The 19,855-nt window shown below is 36.5% G+C and overlaps 1 protein-coding gene across 3 annotated transcripts in view; it reads right to left on the reverse strand.

Moving 5' to 3' along the window:
* The window catches only part of LOC306880185 (creatine kinase B-type-like), a 985,569-nt gene that overhangs the window by 2,357 nt on the left and 963,357 nt on the right, over positions 1-19,855 (reverse strand). Inside the window, exons 1-3 of one of the 3 annotated variants that reach the window (XM_079433519.1) lie at positions 14,609-14,719; positions 1,614-2,449; positions 686-890 (exon numbers count right to left, since the gene is read on the reverse strand). In XM_079433519.1, the coding sequence (XP_079289645.1) occupies positions 686-878 (193 nt within the window). In that variant the 5' untranslated portion in view covers positions 879-890; positions 1,614-2,449; positions 14,609-14,719. Of the gene's footprint in view, positions 1-685; positions 891-1,613; positions 2,450-14,608; positions 14,720-19,855 lie in introns of those variants that run through there. The other 2 variants (XM_079433520.1, XM_079433521.1) reach the window with 2 other exon arrangements.

A 19,855-nucleotide genomic window follows, 5' to 3' on the forward strand; every position in this document is an offset into this window, starting at 1 on the left:
CCCCCCATCCATCAGGAGGCATGAGGAAGCAGCAAAGGATGCAAATCAAGGATGCAAATCAGAATGTTAGTACAGTAGAGGCAGGGTGCAACTAGGTTCAGTGTCTGAACATTTTGGACACATCAGGCCAAAGAAAGCTTTGAATAGGACTGTTACGTACATACTAAATGTACGTTTTTTTTAAGCACTTAGCCTAAATGTGCAAGAGTCCCAGGACTCCATAGTAGAGATGCAGAACTGATATTCAGGCTTATATTTGTCCTGCTTTTAACATAATTATTAAGCTATGCACTTATCACATGACTATGAATGTTGTCATTCAAAATGGTCCATTGCACAAATTGTTTAATGCATTACATCTAGTCATTTAGTAGATGCTCTTGCAAAGTATTTAGAGACCAAATTAATTATGCCTATTATTAGCAAACTGCTTTATTACAGCACAGCCAGGAACCATGATTTTACTTGCTCAATTTATTTTTCAAAAGACCAGCAAACTTGAAATACATTCAAGCCATTTCATCTCAAAAGAACTGGAAAGCATAACCACCACTTTTCTAACACATATGGATTAAAAGCCGCAAAGCTCAAATTTGCAAGTCAAATCCTTCGATATTTGGTCAGCCTGCACCCAAGCGCCGGTTGAAACAAGGGCACACTGGCATTTTGAAGACGGGTCGTTTACCTGGGTTGTCCACCCCGGTTTGAATGACGTCATCCAGGGTAAATCCGCTGGGGGTTTGTTTGTCCCGAAGGTTTGCGTACATCTCGAGCGACAGCACCTTCGCCATGTGGTTGTTGTGCTGGCTGAGGTCGGGATACTCCTGCTCAGCGGTGAAGTTCATCTTCAGCTGATTGTGAGTGTTACCGAAAGGCATGGTTGCGTCTACCTGGTGCAAATATTTGGAAACAAGGACGCGTTAAAGGTGAATTCAAATCCGATTCAAGTACAAGGTCAGAGCCAGCGCCTCAGCTGCATTAATAGTGACGTAACCGCATTTTCTAAAACGGAGGAATTTGTTTAAATTCGCAAAAACCGTTACAGCAACAAACGGTCGTGGGATGACGACAGATGTGCTCGGTCACGCGGGGCAGTAAATATGATGGAATGCGGAGCGCGCGTCCGATAAAGGACGCCTCGTTACAAAATGCATGCAGATATTGCACGTTATGTACTGCCTTCTGTGCATTACGAAGGTCTTGTTTGGGAATAATTAATTATTCTTTGAAGCAGGCGAATGCGTAATGCGCAACGTCTCCAAAGACCTTGCAGAGAAGGAGGCTGACTGCAAGGTCGTTGCTGATGTTTGGGACAAAAGCACCTTGCCATGCACCCATCCGCATTCTTTTTGGCCAGCATATAATTTAAAGCGTTTAAATGGACATTACTAAGCTCTCTACACGTTTAAAGAGTTTAGGAAAACAAATTGCCAACATAACTTAATTAAATACGCGACTTCCTTTGAATATCGATGCATTCCTGATCATACTTTAATCGTTAATACAGCCCACAGATTTATATTTTTGTAAGTTGATCTGGCAGCGTTATCACGTCATATTTTCTGAATATTATAATAAAGACTTGATTTAATGATCTCAAACAAAATCCATACCTTATACTGATTTTCTTTGGGAAAGCGGAATTAATCCCTCCTAAAGTCCACCAGAACCCACACAAAGACTGATGATGGTCTCCAGAAATAAGCGGCTTTGTGGGGTTTTTATATCGAGCCCGAGCTCTCCTCTGATTGGACGCTATTTGAGTCCATTCATTCTATTGGACACGGCGTCGCATCACATCCACAGCATCCAGTATTTGCTTACATTGGTCACATGATGTTTTTCCTTGACGGCTGTCCTTGTCGTGATTGACAACAAAATTGAACAATGTGGAATTCGATCACATGCATTTATTAGCCTCTCTTTTCTAGCATCTTAATAACTGCGTGATCATAAAGATTTCTAACCTGTACCTACAAACCAAGAGTCCCCAATATAAGATCAGTTAGATTTATTTACAATATAACTTTTTTATTAAGAGAATCAGCTTATATTAGTACATTATTAAATGCTTATCAGATTGTGTGAGTATTTATTTATTGCTATAACGTTAGTCTTCTTTGCAGACTCCCAGGAATACTTTGAGGGACCCCCATAATCTGGTTTATTGTTCTGACTCAATATTTTATGCCACACTATGTTTTAAAGTCTTTCTATCTGTCTGTCTGTTTGTTTAACTTTTAATATACATCACCATAATGCACCATTGCGTTGATGAAGTGTCGAAGTGGTTTTGTTTTCCCAGGAAATGAATTTTGGTTAGCATTTGTTTCTGGTTTCATGTGTTCATGTTGTAGATTGCCTTATGAAGCAGATCACTGTTTATATGCTTCTGTCTCCTTTTAAGTAGTCTCCAAATGTTGATACACGAGGATACATTTGGCAGTATCTGTATACAAATGAATATGAATTAACAAAATGCTTTAGTCTCTAAGCAAAGTCATCAATCTGCTGTGCATTAAATTTCAGTGTAACTGAACCCTAAATCAAATCTTTCAGGAACATCATATTCTGTTCAGTTCATTGGGATTTTGTTTTGTTTTACATTTTTGTTGTTGTTGAAAGAAACACTTTTATTCAGCAGGGACAAATATCAAAAGAGAAATTCAGCTTTGCCATCACAGGAATAAATTACTTTTTAATATATTAAAATAGAAAATTTAAATTGTAATAATATTTTATAATAGTTTTTACTGTATACAAATAAATGCGGCCATGGTGAGCATACTTCTTTCAAAAATCTCACTGACCCCACACATTTAAACAATAGTTTGTGTTATCTACCCTATAGTTATAGTAGTGTGTAAGGATTTTGCATGAATGTTACCATAATTGGAACCTTTGCTGTTTGTTTTAGACAGACTTCGCTTCAGTCTTCTCTATATATTGCTAATGAGGACCTTCTGGATTTCCTGGATTTAAGGGACCACCTGCTGTGAAGGAAATGATATGCTGCTCCTGTAAGTGTGAGGTTGTTGCCATTGTGAGTCTGAGCTGTGTTTTTACTAGAGACACAGCTTTAACTATAGTCTGCTTTGTACAGTAAGCTCACCTAGGAGCTTAACCGTGGGCTCATGGAGGGACATCCACGCTGAGAATATATTGCCACCTCCACAGCGCTTGATTTCTAGTGTGGTTCAATGCTGTTAGTGCTGCCGCCACCTCATGCTTTGTCAGAAATCACATAATGTACTGCTGTTTGTGTGATGTTAACCTATATCTTTTTGTTTGTCTGTAGTATCCCAGAAGGCCAAGCCTGACCACACCCCTTTTTTGTGAACGATCCAATGCTTTACTGAAGGTACGACACACATTCACACATTTCATGATGTCTAGTTTTCAACTTAGCATTACCATAACAACTGGAATGCTGGCAAATGAATGCACTGTAAAATTTCTTTTAATTCTTTTACAATGAAAGTTTGATTTGAGAAAGAGAGAACATCTTCAGTCTCCGAATGAAGCCTAAGTCTGCATCTGATGAGTATTCATGATGGCAGTGTTTTCCCCCCTCAACCCCGTGGACTGGTTTTTTCTCCCCGGTTCAGGGAGTGCACCGTAGTGTGCAGCAATCACATTCTGACAGGGTGAGACAAACACTGATGTCATGGAGGGTCTAGGGCAGAATATTTTGCCTTTAGCTCGCTCGTTTTTATAGATACAAAGCATTGGGCAGAATACTGATGAATGAAAACAACACCACATGTATGCTAAAGCAGAACAAAAGAGCAGCTATAACAGCATGTCATGATAATTGTCACCTTGAGAAGCTCACAAAGCACTACTAGAATAATGAAGTCCTTTTCTCAGATCATTTTATCTTACACAGAAAGCTAACAGCCTACAAAGTCTCTCCCCATAGCCGCGTTGTCTGTCAAGCCCTCCTGACAGGGAGCTGTCAAAATCACCCCTTCCCTCTCTTCAAATGTCTCATTTGCATCGCTCTTGAGAGTATTTAATCCGCTCTTTCTCCCCTCCTCCTCTTCCTCAGTCACCTCCCTGAAGCTCTGTGTAGAGGCCAAATCAGCACTATTTAATGATCGCAGACAGGAGACCAAAAATTATTCAAATCTATTACTTATTCAAAACTCCTTTGGAAGGTGATTTTAATATAACCGCACCTCAGTGCTAAGCTTATGTACACTACCATTCAAAACTTTGAGGTCAGAAAGATTTGAAAAGAAATTAATACTTTTATTTAGCAAGAACACATTAAAGACATTTATAATGTAACCAAATCTTGAAAAAATGTATCATGGTTTCGACAAATGTTAAGCTTCCCTGTTGTTTTTAATATTGATAATAGTAACACCAAATTTGAGCACCAAATCAGCATCTTAGAATGATTAGGATACTGAAGAGTAAGCTTTGCCATCACAGGAATGAAAAATTATATTCAAAAATGAAACGTTTATTTTAAATTGTAATAATATTTCACAGTATTACTCAGAGTTGTTTTTAAATGTGCTAGACAAATAAACTAACAAACTAACAAACAAACAAACGATTAAGGCCATAAAAAATCTTGAATTGTACAAGAAATTCTTAATTATGATTTCAAGAGGTCTTAACTTTCGGAACGGAAAGTCCAGAATTGCGATATGGCTGAATGTGACGATTAAGCTTCAAAAGGCTATGATTTTATTAAATAAACATGAGCTCTGCATGTTTCAAAGTCCGTGCTGCGCTGCTTTGTGTACTGCTGTTACTGGAGAAACAGTTATTTCTGATGTTCTGAAAGCGACACCTGCTGACAGAGAATGAATATTCAGACCAATGCTCGTTCAGACCAATGCGAAAATCGACCCATGTTTTTACCTTGCAAACACGCAGAGCTGTAAATGTGAACTGGTGGACCGATAAGAAGATAATGCATTATAAAAATCGAAACAGTAAAATGTAATTGTTATTTAAAGGTGCCATAGAATGCACTGATACAATATTTTAAATTGTTCTCTGATATCTACTTAGAAGGTATGTGGCTTATGTAAGGGCAAAAATCCTCCAGAAACAGTTTTACATGTCGATTTACAACCCTAAGATTTCTCCCCAGAATGAAACGGTCTGTTATTGGCTTATTTAGAAGGGTCATGAATAATAATGTTGAACTCTGCTCTGATTGGCTGTTTCACAGCGCGGCTCATTTCAGTAGCTCACAGGAAGGAAACACATGGAAAATATATATTTTATTACTTTCTCGCGCAGGTATATTGTTGGGTAATTATACTGTAAATAAAATGCGGGCATCAGGGAGCCTCTATTAATATGCTGGGCATTGAAACGGTTTTGGAATGCACGATCGCGTTTTACTTTCAGTTTCGAGATTCGCGATCGCATGTACTCTGTTTATACTATGGAGTGGCAGTACTTACCACACATTTTACAAGATTAGATGCTTGTCAATGGTGCTCAGGATCTGTAAATCATTCGCCATCATCCTCAGTCATCTCTCCTTACTCTGTTTATGTGGTAAGTGAAATCTTAGGTACTGTAATAGGCTACAGCTAGCAACGAGCTAAACATGTCCCTTTAGTGGCTCGCATTATTTAATTAGAGCGCATTTGCTTTCTGTGCCTTTCTGAATACAGACACCAACCCATCCCTTCACTTCACATCCCCTGCACAGCCTGGAACATAACATTTATTTCCATGATCTGCCATTTTTGCTGTTGTCCTCGCTTGTTTCTTGACAATACCTGCAGAACTTCTGATTGTTCGGCTGGCCTAGAACAATCAGAAGCTATTGCAGCTCATCATGGGGAAGTCGTGGCCTAATGGTTAGCGACTCGTAATCCAAAGGTTGCGGGTTCGAGTCTCAGGCCGGCAGGGATTGTAGGTGGGGGGAGTGAATGTCCAGCGCTCTCTCCACCCTCAATACCACGACTGAGGTGCCCTTGAGCAAGGCACCAAACTGCTCCCCGGGTGCCGCAGCATAAAATGGCTGCCCACTGCTCCGGGTTCACGGTGTGTGTGTGTTCACTGCTGTGTGTGTGCACATTGAATGGGTTAAATGCAGAGCACAAATTCTGAGTATGGGTCACCATACTTGGCAGTATGTCACTTCATCTGTCTTAAAAAAAACCTGATTAGATTGTAACCTGTAAACCTGACTACTTCACAATGAAAAGACACTGTATATGGAATAATAAATCGTTAAAGACGTGCAGAACTAGTGCATGATGTAATGTAATACTGGAAAACAACTGTACAACCATGGCAGATTGCCCAAATCTTTCTAGCAATATGGCAGGCACTATTGTGCGCAACAGCTTGACGCAACCAATTTTCCAGCTTCACCATTCAGCGCCCAGTAAAGATAGGCTTTACCATTGCTCTCTACCTATTGTGGTCACAGAGGCTGGCAGTGGTGTAGAGGCCATTTAAATTTTAACCAGTCAAATGAATTTAGGTCAGCATCGGCTTTCATAAGAGCTCAATTATCTTGAATAATAAATCTAGACTGCTGTCCCTCCTGCAGTGACAAAGCCCATCCATGAGTGGAGAGTCTGCCCTTCAGACGCTGCACCAAACAACAGTGTATTCAGCTGAGAGACTGAAGCTGGACAAGAACACACTGTAGAGTTCAGCACTTAACTGTTTATGGGGTTGCTTTAAACTGCCTCATGGGGGTTGTTTCAGAACTGTAGGTATATGGTATGGCTGTTCAAAGGCTTTGCATGATTGTTAACACACTTGCTGGCGGGATCTTGAAGGAATATTTATGGTTATGAAATTATGATAATTCTATCACAATTTATATATTTATCTCATATTTGTTTGTTGTCATATTTTCTACTTATGTTTTAGCTCATAGTTGTAATTTTGCTTCTCATAATTTAAATTATCACAATCATAATAATGATTTTTTTCCAACATAATTTGTACTTTTTATCTAATATTATGACTTAGTATCTCATTATTTTGACTTTGACTTATCATCATTTTGACTTCTTAATTTTGACATTTGTCACAATTATTTTTTATCTTTTTTTACTTGTCATATTTTTTTTTCATAATCTTTACTTTTTATCTCAAAATTATGATTTTATCATAATTTTTTATTTTTATCTCATAATTATGACTTAGTATCTTATCATTTTTATTTTTGTCGTAATTTTGACTTGATCATAATTTTTTACTTTATTTATTTGTGCATCCCTGGTGAATTTTTTTAAATAAAATATTATTCATTTCTTTAGAGAGAAAACATTTAAAGGGGTCATCGGATGCCCATTTTCCACAAGTTGATATGATTCTTTAGGGTCTTAATGAAAAGTCTATAACATACTTTGGTTACAATTTTTCAATTTTAATATATACCTTTTTTACCCTCCCAAAATCAGCTCAGTTTTTAGCAAGCAATTCTAGTCCATGTTGCTTTAAATGCAAATGTGCCCTGCTGACCCCGCCCCTCTCTTCCTTGGGGTGACGAGCAGACTTTAAACTTCAGCCGCAAAACTTGCTAACTGGCAGATTATTAGGAAAGGCGATTTGCAAAGATTCACAAAAACCCTTAAACTCACTTCTTCTGTAGATGAAGCTGGATCATGAATGATGACATAAACGCATTTAGGCAGATTGGAATCAGCGCATTCCCTTCAAAACGAAAGTAACGTTAATCCTCTGCGTCTTCAGCGGCTCAGATGTCGTGAGTAAATGATGACTGCTATGTTCATTATTACATCCAATAACAAAGCACCTCAATCGCTTAATCGGGTCGTCTTGTCTTCCCCACACCGGAGTCAACACAATGGCAAACAGCTCACAGCTCACTGCAGGGCATGATAGTTGATTGACACGGTAAGACGGCCGTGTCAATCAACTATCGTGGGAGCGGCCTGTACAGAACTATGTTATTCTGACAGGAATCTCAGAACAGCCTGATTTGAGAAAGGGGATTTTAAAAAAGCGGGTGGATTTTTATCATTATAGGATAGATGTCTACACACACTTCCATCACACATTTATGTTCAAACAACTTGCAAAGTCAATTTTGCGTCCGATGACCCCTTTGTACATGAAAAACCTGGAATATTCCTCACAAATAGGACTGATTAAATCACAGTGCAACAACATGCTTTGCTGGGTGTTGGTCTCTTTAGTACCAGACTCGCATATTAAACCATTAAGCACTCAGAACTCTTATAATGGATCTCAAGTGAAAGTAAGACTTTCAGCCTTTCTGTATCATGCTTGAGAGGGATTATGCTTGGTGCTTGTGAAGAGCTCTGTGGTAATATTTCCTTGTTCCAAAGTTAATAGCATGTACATTGTTTAGTGTTATAGAAATACATGTTTTGCTTAATGTAGTGCACTTAGCTGACTCACCGAAAAAAAGCTCTCAGCTGCAGATGGGATGGAGCATGCAAAAACACACTGCATTACATAACACACTCATATTGTCGAATTCACTAGCATTATACACACACACACACACTGTTTCTGACTGAGTCACACAGCATGCGACGTCACAGTGATGTGCAGGGGCTATGCAGCAGGATTGGTGTATGTATCAGAGAATATCATGTCTGTAGCAGGTTAATACACAGATGAAAGGGAACAAACACCCCAAATCCATATTGATCACACTGATCATGTTTACTGCGAGATGTGAAATATTATCTGAATTTCATAAGGAGTGGAGTGGGTGGGGTCTTTCTCTCTCTCTGTTGTTTGCTGGTGTCTGTGCTGGTCACGTGTGGAGGCATGCATATGATGCTGCATGACAGCTCAGATGACTTGCTCTACTGTGTAGCATTTAGTTTCATATTTATATTTATTTATATATCATATTTAGCCATTATATACAGCAGACCTCATCTCAAGCGTTTTTTTCTAGAGTTGATATTGTATGGTTCTGCAATGTTCTGTTTTTTGTTATTTTAAAATTGTTTATTCAAAAACAAAATATTTTAATTTCTGTTATTTTGAATTTAAACGGTAATTGTATTTTTTTTTTAAATTGTAAATATTGTAAATTTTTACATTTAGATAATTTTTGCTGTTATCTAACACTCAGTGAAAAATAAATCGGTAACACTTTACTATAAAGTGTGATTAGTTAACATTAGTTAATTCTTTAACATTAACAATGAGCAATGCACTATTTTTTAATCTTTGTTAATAGTTCACACTAGCTCAGGTCCATTAAATAATATTTACAACAATAATAATAATAGTAACCTTTGATTTTTAATAATGTATTAGTAAATATTGAAAAGAACAGTAACTAAAATTAATACATACTAGAATTTCACATGAACTAATGACTTAATAAAATGTATTATAAAGTGGCAATAATATATACTTAAAAAATAAACATTTGATAGCACCATTAAATGTAATCTTTATCAAATCTCAAAATGGGTACCCATTTCATACGGTACATTATGTTGTGATGCATAAATTCACTTGTAGCATTTAAAAAAACTATTGATTTTAGTTTTAATTTGATATTATTTAATTCATTTTAGACTAAATAGTACAGAATTTTAATTTCTGCAATTTATCAGATTTATCATGAATAACATGAATATAATAATGAGGTTATCTTTGTTTCTCTATTCTATTCTATTCTATTCTATTCTATAATGGCTGTAATGTTTTCATTCCGACATTTTTCTGTTCAGTTTTCAGTTCATTGTGATGGAGCATGTCTAACATTGGCCCCTCCTCTCTCTCTCTCTCCCCTTCCTCCAGCTCCAGTGGTTTTATCTAATCTGGAGTGGGTGAAAGGGAAAGGCTAATTTCTCCCTTAATGCATCTTTAAACACTGTCTACAGCAGTGTTTATGCGTTTAAATCCTTTTCACGAAAACTGCTTATTAGAGAGAATGATGGAGAGGGAGGAACCCAGTCACCTTCATCTGTCCGTTCCTCGTTTGGTTGTCAAGACTGCAGAGCTATTTTTCCTCCGTTCTCTGCGCTGTAATTGATTTCTGGGCTAGGAGACAAAATTGGGCCTTGTGCCTGTGGCCTACATGTCACTGTGGTTCTCGCTGTCTCCTGCAGACGAGCTATCATTAGACCAGTGCAGAATAGCTCTCTCCTCCCTTTTCCACCTGCTGGACGTTCATTCACAGACGTCCATTTGCATATGAACGCCATGGCTACTGTATTAATGAAACATTGCCTCCATTGTTGCCATGAGAACAAAAGCGGCGATGATGTCATGGCGCTCCTTTCACCTCTCCCTGCTGGAAGATTAGCTGAGAGGACACAGCAGGCTGTGTGGAGTGGCTCATTATGAGTGAAGGCATGGTTCCCAGCCTCTGCACTGACTGGATGCCCACGCAGTCTCCCTGCCAACCGTACAGCAGAATGGAGGAAAATGCCACATTAAACCGATTCATTTAATTGTTCAAAAGGTCTTGAAAAGGCATGCGATATAGGAGCTTTCTGGCTTGGTTGCCCTGTTGATTGCCCTGCTTAGATGTTTTCATTTCTGTATTGAGTTTTCTTGCAGTTGTACTAGACTGAAATGCTTTTGGAGGTTGCACCTTTATGCAAATGAGGAATGCTGGTGTAATGTACTGGTAGCAAATTGGTTATTTGCTGTTATTAGATGTTTGTATTATTGTTGTTTTATTTATTTAGGCCTATTTTTACTTATTTATTTTATTTAATCTAATTTTATTTTATTTTATTTGGTATTGGTTCTGATATTTGATTTTTCATGTATGTTTCAACTATTTTTACATTTAGATTACTTTTATCATCTAACACTTAAATTCTTGAATCTCATTTTTGAGACTTTAACTCACTTAAAGTCTCAAAAATGAATAAAGAATAAAAAAGAATATCCATTTTTCATACTGTATATAATAATGTTAAGAAAACCATTTGATTGTAGTATGCAGTGTTTAATTTTTAATGTATTTAGATAAAACCCTGGAGGTTTGTGAAGGCATTCATGGGTTGATGAAAAGCTAATAATCAGTAAAATTAAATGTAAAATTAAAATAGATAAACATTATACATTTGCGTATTTTTGGAGTTTACAGCATTTTGCCAATATTCCATTTTGTGCAATGAGCAGATTTCTTCCACATCAGTGAATGTGCAGTGTAAAACTTGCCTTTATCTCTTACTTATTCTGTCATTCTCCCCATTCTCCTCTCTCATCCCATCATGCAGTGAATTTCACATCCATAAGAGTGTTATATAATCATGTTTAATGCCAGTGTCCTTCATCTCGGTACTGAACGAGCTCAGAGCTCTGCCAACCCAGCAGATAATCTGTTTGAGCATAACAAGCAAACAGCCCCAACATGTTTCTTTTCATCTGTATTTTATGATACATTGGTCTATAGAAAGTTGTTTATAAGATAAAAAGGTCATTCTTTATGCTCCAAGATGTTTTTCGGTGTATCTTTTGAAGGGCAGGATAATATGTCATAACCTCCACTATCACTATAGTTTCATTCGCTTCATGTCCTCAGTCAATCTCTTCTCGTCTAACAACTTCTAGGACATGTATTACCTAGAATCCATCACTGTCAGAGGCATCCTCCTCCTAAACATCCTCCTATTAAAAAACACAACTTGATTGGTTCTCTGGTGTACCTTCATTTATTTTCACAGCCTGTGTGAATGATGCATCTTGTCTCTGTGAAAATCAAATTAAAACTTACAAGTTGGCTTGAGCTACTGTTCAAAAGTTTGGGGTCAGTAAGTATCTCATGCTCACAAATACAGTAAAAATCTAATTAAAAATACAGTAAAACTGTAATAGTCAGAAATAATATTACAACTTAAAATAACAGTTTTCTGTTTTAATACATTTTAAGATGTAATTTATTCCTGTGTTGCAAAGCTGAATTTTCAGCATCATTATTCCAGTCTTCAGTGTCACATGATCCTTCAGAAATCATTCTAATATGCTGATTTGCTGCTCAAGAAACATTTCTTATTATCATTTTCATACATGCTTTTTCTGGATTCTTTGATGAATAGAAAGTCCAAATGAAGACCATTTACTTGAAATATGAATTTTACAAAACATTACTATTACTTTTGTTCAATTTAGTGTAATCTTATATGAAAAAAACACGACCTCAGACTTTTAAAATACTTTTTCTTTCAAAATGGTAATTTTATATTGACCTAAGCTTCTCATATTGGAGTTATGCCTGCATACCTTTTAAATGGATTGAAAAATTAATAATAATCTATGTTCAGATGGTTTCAATTGGCCCTTTTTTTCCAGAGCCTCCAACTGCATCCACACTTAACTTTTCATCCCAACCAATATCACCATGGCTTAATTCATTGTAATGCAGCATCTTGATTGGGTTCTGATCCTGATTCATGGTGTTTGTGCTCAAACCTGCACACTCTCACCTCTCTCTCTCTGGATAATAGGCCATGAGGATGGAGGGAACTGAGGAACTGGGATAGAGGAGGGGAGGTTGCAGCCCACCTGAGTGTCTGAAAGATTGAGTGTCTTTGCCCACCTACAAGCACTCTCACAGCTTAAACTGTAAGTTTTGCTTCATTACATACTGTATTTAGTGCATTACAGCAGTGTAATGATTGCATCTGTAAAGTAACAGTAGCTCATAACCGGGACATTATCCATTAAATTTACAGACATTCCTGTTAACTCTAAAACACAAAGCAATCCAGTGTGAGAGTCAAAATGCATGTAAAATGCCTGTAAAACATAAATATAGAAAATTTGGCAAACAAAAGTTTTCAGATTTATTTTAAAATATATTTCAAATAAACAAACAGTAACCAAAAATATATACTAATATATATTTTGTTCTTTTAGTATTTTTATATAGATTATAGTATTTATATAGTATAGTATACTGTATAGTTTTATCTTGCAATAATTTCACATTCAATCTTTAAATTAATTTAGAAACAACAAAGACAGTATATTTTTTATATATTTGTTTATCTGTTTATTTGCGCATCTTTTTTATGACTGAAGACAAGTATCACTGATACCAATACTACTGATGTCTCTAGGAAATTCTTTCTTTTCTAATATTTGACCATTGACTATAGCCATTCAACATTACAGTATACTTGAGAGCTAGACTTTAAAAAATGATAACAACTAATATATGTCAACTTAAAACAATCCTCACATGAACCCATTATAAATGTCATATTTACCTGTGCACTTCAGCAAGTGGGAAATACATAGAAATTGAATAAAGTTATCAAACAGTAAATTCTAAATTAAATATTGATGAATGTTTAAAGCTAAAAGGTATTGATTTCCTCTTTTTCTTTTGTTCTTTTATTCAGCAGCTGGGTTAGGTTATTTGGCTGCTATTACTTTAAGAGCTGCCGCTGCTGAATGTGACGCGGATCTGACACACATGCGTATTATTTCATTTGTTTGATGTGGTCGTAAAGATGTTCTGCATCTAAATAAACACAGTTCATGTCAAGAAAAAAAGAGACAGAAGCAGCAGTTGTGCTTGGGGTGGCGAAACCTAGCTCTGCCCCTGCATTAAATGTGTTAAATATTTTTAACACCGTTAAACTGCCACTAATTTCAGCTTTATTTATTTAGCTTTTTAAAAATTGTATTTATTTTTTACAATTCATATTTATTTTTTGTAATTTTAGGGTTAGAAATAGGGGTTAGGATTAGGTTTTAATTTATCTTCAACTTATTTACTTTTTAAGACAACATTTTGTAAACAAGTTTTAGTTTTTCATCTAAACATGTAATCTAAAATTAGTTTTTTGTTTTTTTCAGCTTTGTTTCAGTTACCAAAATTTAAAAAAATTTAGTTGCCAATATTAAGACTGATTTAAATAAATATATTTTTGATATTTCTACTTATTCTTCATATATTTATATTGACCACAATATTTATATATTAAAATATTTTTGCATAAAGCACACAGTTTCCAATAGAGTTTGACATTTGCATGTTGCTAAGCTGATTGCATTATATTCTAACACACACCATGTACTTTTGTTAAACTGACCATTACCTAATTAGATTTAAATATTTTTTTAGCAATACTTTTTAGTAATGAATGAAATTAGTCCCTATTCCTAATGACTCTGTCTCTTGGATAGGTTTTTTTGTTTTTTCACTGAGCATGTCAGCGCTGTCCTAAAATGTTCATTAGGTTTTGGAACAGAGCTAAAGGGTCTCTTTTTAATTCAGTTTTATGTCTGATAGCTCTATTTGCTGAATGTGTTGAGGCACTGCATGACACAGAAGGCTTTTTTCTTCAGAGCAGAAGATAGAACCCGCAGTTAAGTGCAGCCTGCCTTGAGTTATGAATGATTTAACATCTCATCTACTAGGCTGCATGTGGGATTTGTACATTAAGAGTGTGTCGCTGTCCACTCATGCCTGTTCCACGTGCCTTTGAGACTCCTCCTTCTGTGATGTTTTCCTCTCCTTGTGAATGTGCGAAGCTGATAAGGTGAGTGCATATGTGCGAATCTTTGTGTGTGTGTGTGTATAAAACACTAGGAGGAGGAGCCACTGCAGTTACCACTGCAGTGCTGCAATCTCCCATGATGCACCTGGGCATCTCACACTCCTGTTATGACTTTTATTTACCTGTCCTTTATCCTCTTCTCCTTTCTTCAAACAGTTGTTCTGTCACTCCACACACTGTTCCACTGCAGATGAAGGAAGATGCTTGTTGCCATACGGTGTCCTTATGTAACCTTGACACAGAGATGGTTAATATGACATGCTTTGGAGAAATATTACAAAATATATGTTCATATACGAATCTTAAAATGTACGTTATGCAAACATTTCAGTTAATGCTCAAAAATAATTTGGTGCAGGAGTATAAATTAAAATATTACATCTCAATCTCATAATACAAGGCCGATGTATGCTATCAAGATGTTGGGAGTGTTCAGAAAATCTGTTTTCCAGCTGTTTTTCCATTTGGTGACATTAGTGATATTAGTAGAAATTAACTTCATGTTAAAAATTTAAAAAAGAGATGAACCACAATTCTCAGAATGTAGAAAGCTTTTTCCAGTCTGAATAGTTCAGGGTCAAAACAACCTTGTTGCATTCAAAGGAGGGACTGGACGCAAGTCAGCATTAAAGAGGAACAGAGAGAGTGAAAGAGGAGACATGGTGTCATTTTTCTTCTGCTATACCTTTTCCTGTATTACTCCATTTTATCAGTCTCATCTCTGATGCATGCTTGGGCCTAAGGCCATTCACTGCCAACCGTGCCACTCTGATTACATTAAAGTTTAATAGCAATGTGACAAGCAAGAGAAGTACTGCAGCCACTATCCCGTTACACATATAACCCCTCCTCCAGCATCCTCTTCTGCTCACCTGCTGCGGCGCTCTTCATCCACTCACATCTGCTCTACATCTTTGGCTCTGTCTTAAATATCACCCTCTTTGCATTTTCTGGTGATCTATTCCTTTAAAGGGAAATTCTGTCATCATTTACCCACCCTCATGTCGTTCCAAATCTGTATGGATTTCTATCTTCTGCTGAACACTAAAGAAAATATTTTGAAGAATGTTGAAAATATAACAGTTTTGGTTTCCCTTGACTTCTATTCTATTTTTGTCCATACAATGGAAGTCAATGGGAACTGAAACTGTCTGTTTACCAACATACCGTTGTGTTTATGAAGAAAGGATGCCGTACAGGTTTAAAACATTGAGGGTAAGTACATTTTTATTTTTTTTTATTTTTTTGGGTGGACAGTTTGGTGCAGGTGTAAAATAACCCACGACAGCAGATGTGGTGTTATACTGTGGCTGATATTACATTCAAATTCGTAACCATTGGCAAATCTACCCCTAAAGCTTGAATCTTTAGCCTCAAAAAGATACTTTTTAATTCTGTGGCACAAATGAGCACAGGAAATAACCTTAACAAGACATTATCTTCCTTGGCCTTCCAGCCAGTTCTTACGGTGATGCTGGAGTTGAGTCAAGTTTGTTAATTGAGAAATGTATGATGTAGTTTATGGTGTTACTGAATTGCTGTCAGCTTGCGGCAGAACTCTGAGAATCATTGCAGTGCATTGTGGCCTCGCTGCCGTACTGCAAGGCTCATTAATTCACAAGGAACAGCCTCAGCAGAAAAATGGAGGCATGTGGATGGAGCAGCACATCCAGAGCGGAAAGGGTGTGTGCTCCCTCAGTCGAGGGGTCACCTACTGCTCTGAATTATTACCTCACATACATAAAAAAAGCTTTACTAGCCTTGTAAAAACAGATTGTGATAATATTGTTAGTGCAGCATATGTGTTTAGGTGTGTGTGTGTGTGTGTGTGTGTGTGTGTGTGTGTGTTTGTATTGTACGTTTAAGGTAAAATTTCTGTTTTTATATTTCCTGTATTTTCTGGAGCTGAGGGAGGGACAGTCTCATTGTAGAGAGCATCTGATTGGGCAAAAATCTGTGTATCTGTATATTGAGTCGTTCATTTTTTTTCCCTAGAAGAAAAGGACATTTCAAATATTTATTTGGAACAGGTGAATACTGTCAAGCTGAAACTAATGGGGTGTTTCACTGTTTTCAACTAAAAATGAGTTTCAAAGTGTTTTTTTTTTTTAAATTGTACGTTATTGTCTCAGTGTAAATAAATAAATAAAAAAAACATGAAAATGCTGATGTCATGTAAGCATGCTGTCATCATGAGTACATATTTAGTATAAAAGTAATATTTAAAAATACATTTATTTCATACTAAGTATAGTTCAAATCTATTAACATATTTGCTGACATATGCATACAAAAATTACAATTAAACTTTATTTGGAGTACTACTTATGCACAATGCACATTTCTTAATTTTAAGCCTAAAATGTGTTTTAATGTCGCTATTGATTAGGACTGTATGATCTTTGAATAATATAGGACTTTGCGAGATATTTAAAGTGTACCTGAAGTGTACTTGCAATGCAAGAGTTCCACGTTAGCACAATCAAATATACTTTAGTATATCTTTATTTGGACTTCAGCACTATTTTTGCACAATTTAAGTGCATTAAGTACAATTGAGCAGACTTTTAAATATATCAGTTTAGTATACTAAACGTTGCAGGGTATTTTTATTAAGCACATAAATATTTAATGTATTTGTACTAGTATACTTAGCATGAAATAAATTTATTTTAAATACATTTTAGTATATTTATTTTTCACTAGGGCAAATACTGACATAATACAGCGGTAGTTTTCATGGATCCATGTAAACGGGGATTGTTTTGACAAATTCTATATGTGAAACTTCTCAAAAACACAAAGGAAAAACGTTTCTGTTTTTAGTACAATTGTTGCTTGTAAACATACAGACATGGAATAAAATCCACAAAATGCTAATTTTCTTAAGTGGAGAAAATTTGTTTTTGGTAGGAATTAAATGAGTTTCTGCCTTGATCTCAATGCCTAGAGAATGTTTTCCGTACGTTAATGCTTTTGCTTTGCTCTCTCATTGCTGAGGCGCCAGTGTATCTGAAGAGAACGCAGGGTCTCGCCAGGTCTCCCCATACTTTATGGCCCATTGCAAAGCGACGTTCAGCCCATGGCTATGCCTGCATTGAGTAAGCTGTCAGTCCCCTTTTCAAAAGCTGCCCTGTTACTGCAGCAACAGGCTCAGTGTCTCCGTCACTGCAATTCAGGATTTCACAGCCTCTGAAAACGGCGGAAGCAGCATCATCTCTCATCTTCCAGCCTTTAACACCAGACAGGTTGTGTTTTGCTGCGAGGACTCGTGGGCCAGTGTTTCAGATAAAGCTGCTTCGTTTCCTCTGATGTAAGTTTGTTTAGTTCATTTAGTATCTTTTCTGCAGATAGGCTACTGATTTTTTTTTCTTAAGGGAATAGTTCAACAAAAAATGAAAAAATTCTGAAAATGTACCCACCGTCAGGCCATTCAAGATGCAGATGTGTTTCTTAATTAGAACAGATTCGAAAAAATGTAGCATTACATCACTTGCTCATCAATTGATTCTTTGCAGTTGAATGGGTGCCGTCAGAATGAGAGTCCAAACAGCCGATAAAAACATCACAACAATCCACAAGTAATCCACACAACTCCAGTCCATCAAATAATGTCTTATGAAGCAAAAAGCTGTCTGTAAAAAAAAAAAAAAAAAAATCCATCAAGAAATTTTAACATTAAACTGTCGCTTCTGGTCAAAATCCAATCCATGATCCATAGTAACGCTTCCTCCAGCAAGTAAATAAATGCTAAATTTTCAACTAATTTTAAATTTTATATGAACTGTTCTTTTAAGATGAACTCTATTCTATATACTAATTTGAGAATTTCCACGATCTTCCTGTTATCATCACGAAGGTATAGCACTGGATTTAGATACTTTCTTTCCTTTCGTTTCTTTGATTTAAAACTAGCTGAGTATCAGCAAAGTAACACCAAAGTTTGTCCATTTTGTGTCTCTACCTCATCAATTGCAAAAATAGTGATAGTTTTCCAAGTTTCCCAAACACTTCTTCAGCTTGCCATTGGTCAGTCAAACAGATAGCCCCACCCCAAACTCACGCCATTGCTACTATTGTTGGCCAGGGGCCATTACCATGAAGCAGGATTAGCTGGCTAGTCAGGTAAGTTTCAGTTTAGTTTGCACCAATCCTGGGTTTTAGGTACCATAAAAGTGGATTCTCGCTGGATCTCTCATGAGAAGTGAATCAAACGTGCTCTGTGTTACAAGGAATGTGATTGGCTGTTTGCCACTGATGTCGCACATTCATGTGCATGCTCTCCACAAACTCAGGATCAAAGCCTGAGTTGACAAAGAAAATCGATGACCATTATCATGTTATACCAACAAAGCTGGATTGGAGTGGTTAGGTTTTGTCAACTCGAAACTAATCCTGTAACTCTGAATTTGTTCAACTACCATCGTGGTACAGGCCCCTGGTCGGGATTCTCAAACAGAGCAATGTTTTTAAAAGGAACACCGTGTTTACACTTTTTAGGCAAATATGCCTACTAATAGTTTACTTACGTTTACTAATTTACATATTAATCTGGATAGAAGAAATTATATTAACAGTGGAAAAGTGGAAAACACAATATGACAGATAGCCAAGGGACACATCTATGTCTGTGCTGTGCAGCTTGATGCTGTTACAGTCCTCTGGCTGCCCTCCACCTGCTTGTCTATAAACCTATCTCACAAAAACAATTTTATTCTGGGGCGATTTTACTGTAAAACAATTAAAAAGTAACAAGATAATATTCTGAAATATCCAATATTAATCTAATAAAAGTACTGTGCCTCATACTAGGTGAGGCCTGCAGTAAAAATAGCCTAACGAAGACAAATCAGTAATTATGCTCTTATGTCATTACTGTAAACACCAGTATGTTCACATCCTCCCTTCAAGGCTCCTGCTGTTTTATTTCCAGCCTACTCATTTCCTTTCTAGTCTTTAAAAGTGCTTTGTCAGAGACTTTGATTTATTGACTGTTGTGTGTGTGTGTTTCCTACTTAACGGACATACAATCCTTTTGAGGAGAAAGATAATGAATTGCATTGCAATCATGTAACAACATTTCTCTCAGAAAAGGACAAGACAGTTGATATGCTGATATATGAAAATGCATGTTTGTGACAGAATGCATGCTTTTGATCATATATCTATCTCTGCATATGTGTTAACATATTTCTATCATGACAACTCTCTGAAGATTTTAGCATGGTAATGTATATGACAATTTTAATGTATTTGTTCTATCGATCTGTTACACCGCTGCTGCTGAATTCCTGCTTTTGGTTATTGCTGTTGTTGTAGATTCTTGCTGCTGCAAAGCAAGTACAGGGACTTGCTGCTGCTAATACATA

Source organism: Barbus barbus (genome assembly GCF_936440315.1).
Source record: "Barbus barbus genome assembly, chromosome: 14".
NCBI lineage: Eukaryota > Metazoa > Chordata > Actinopteri > Cypriniformes > Cyprinidae > Barbus > Barbus barbus.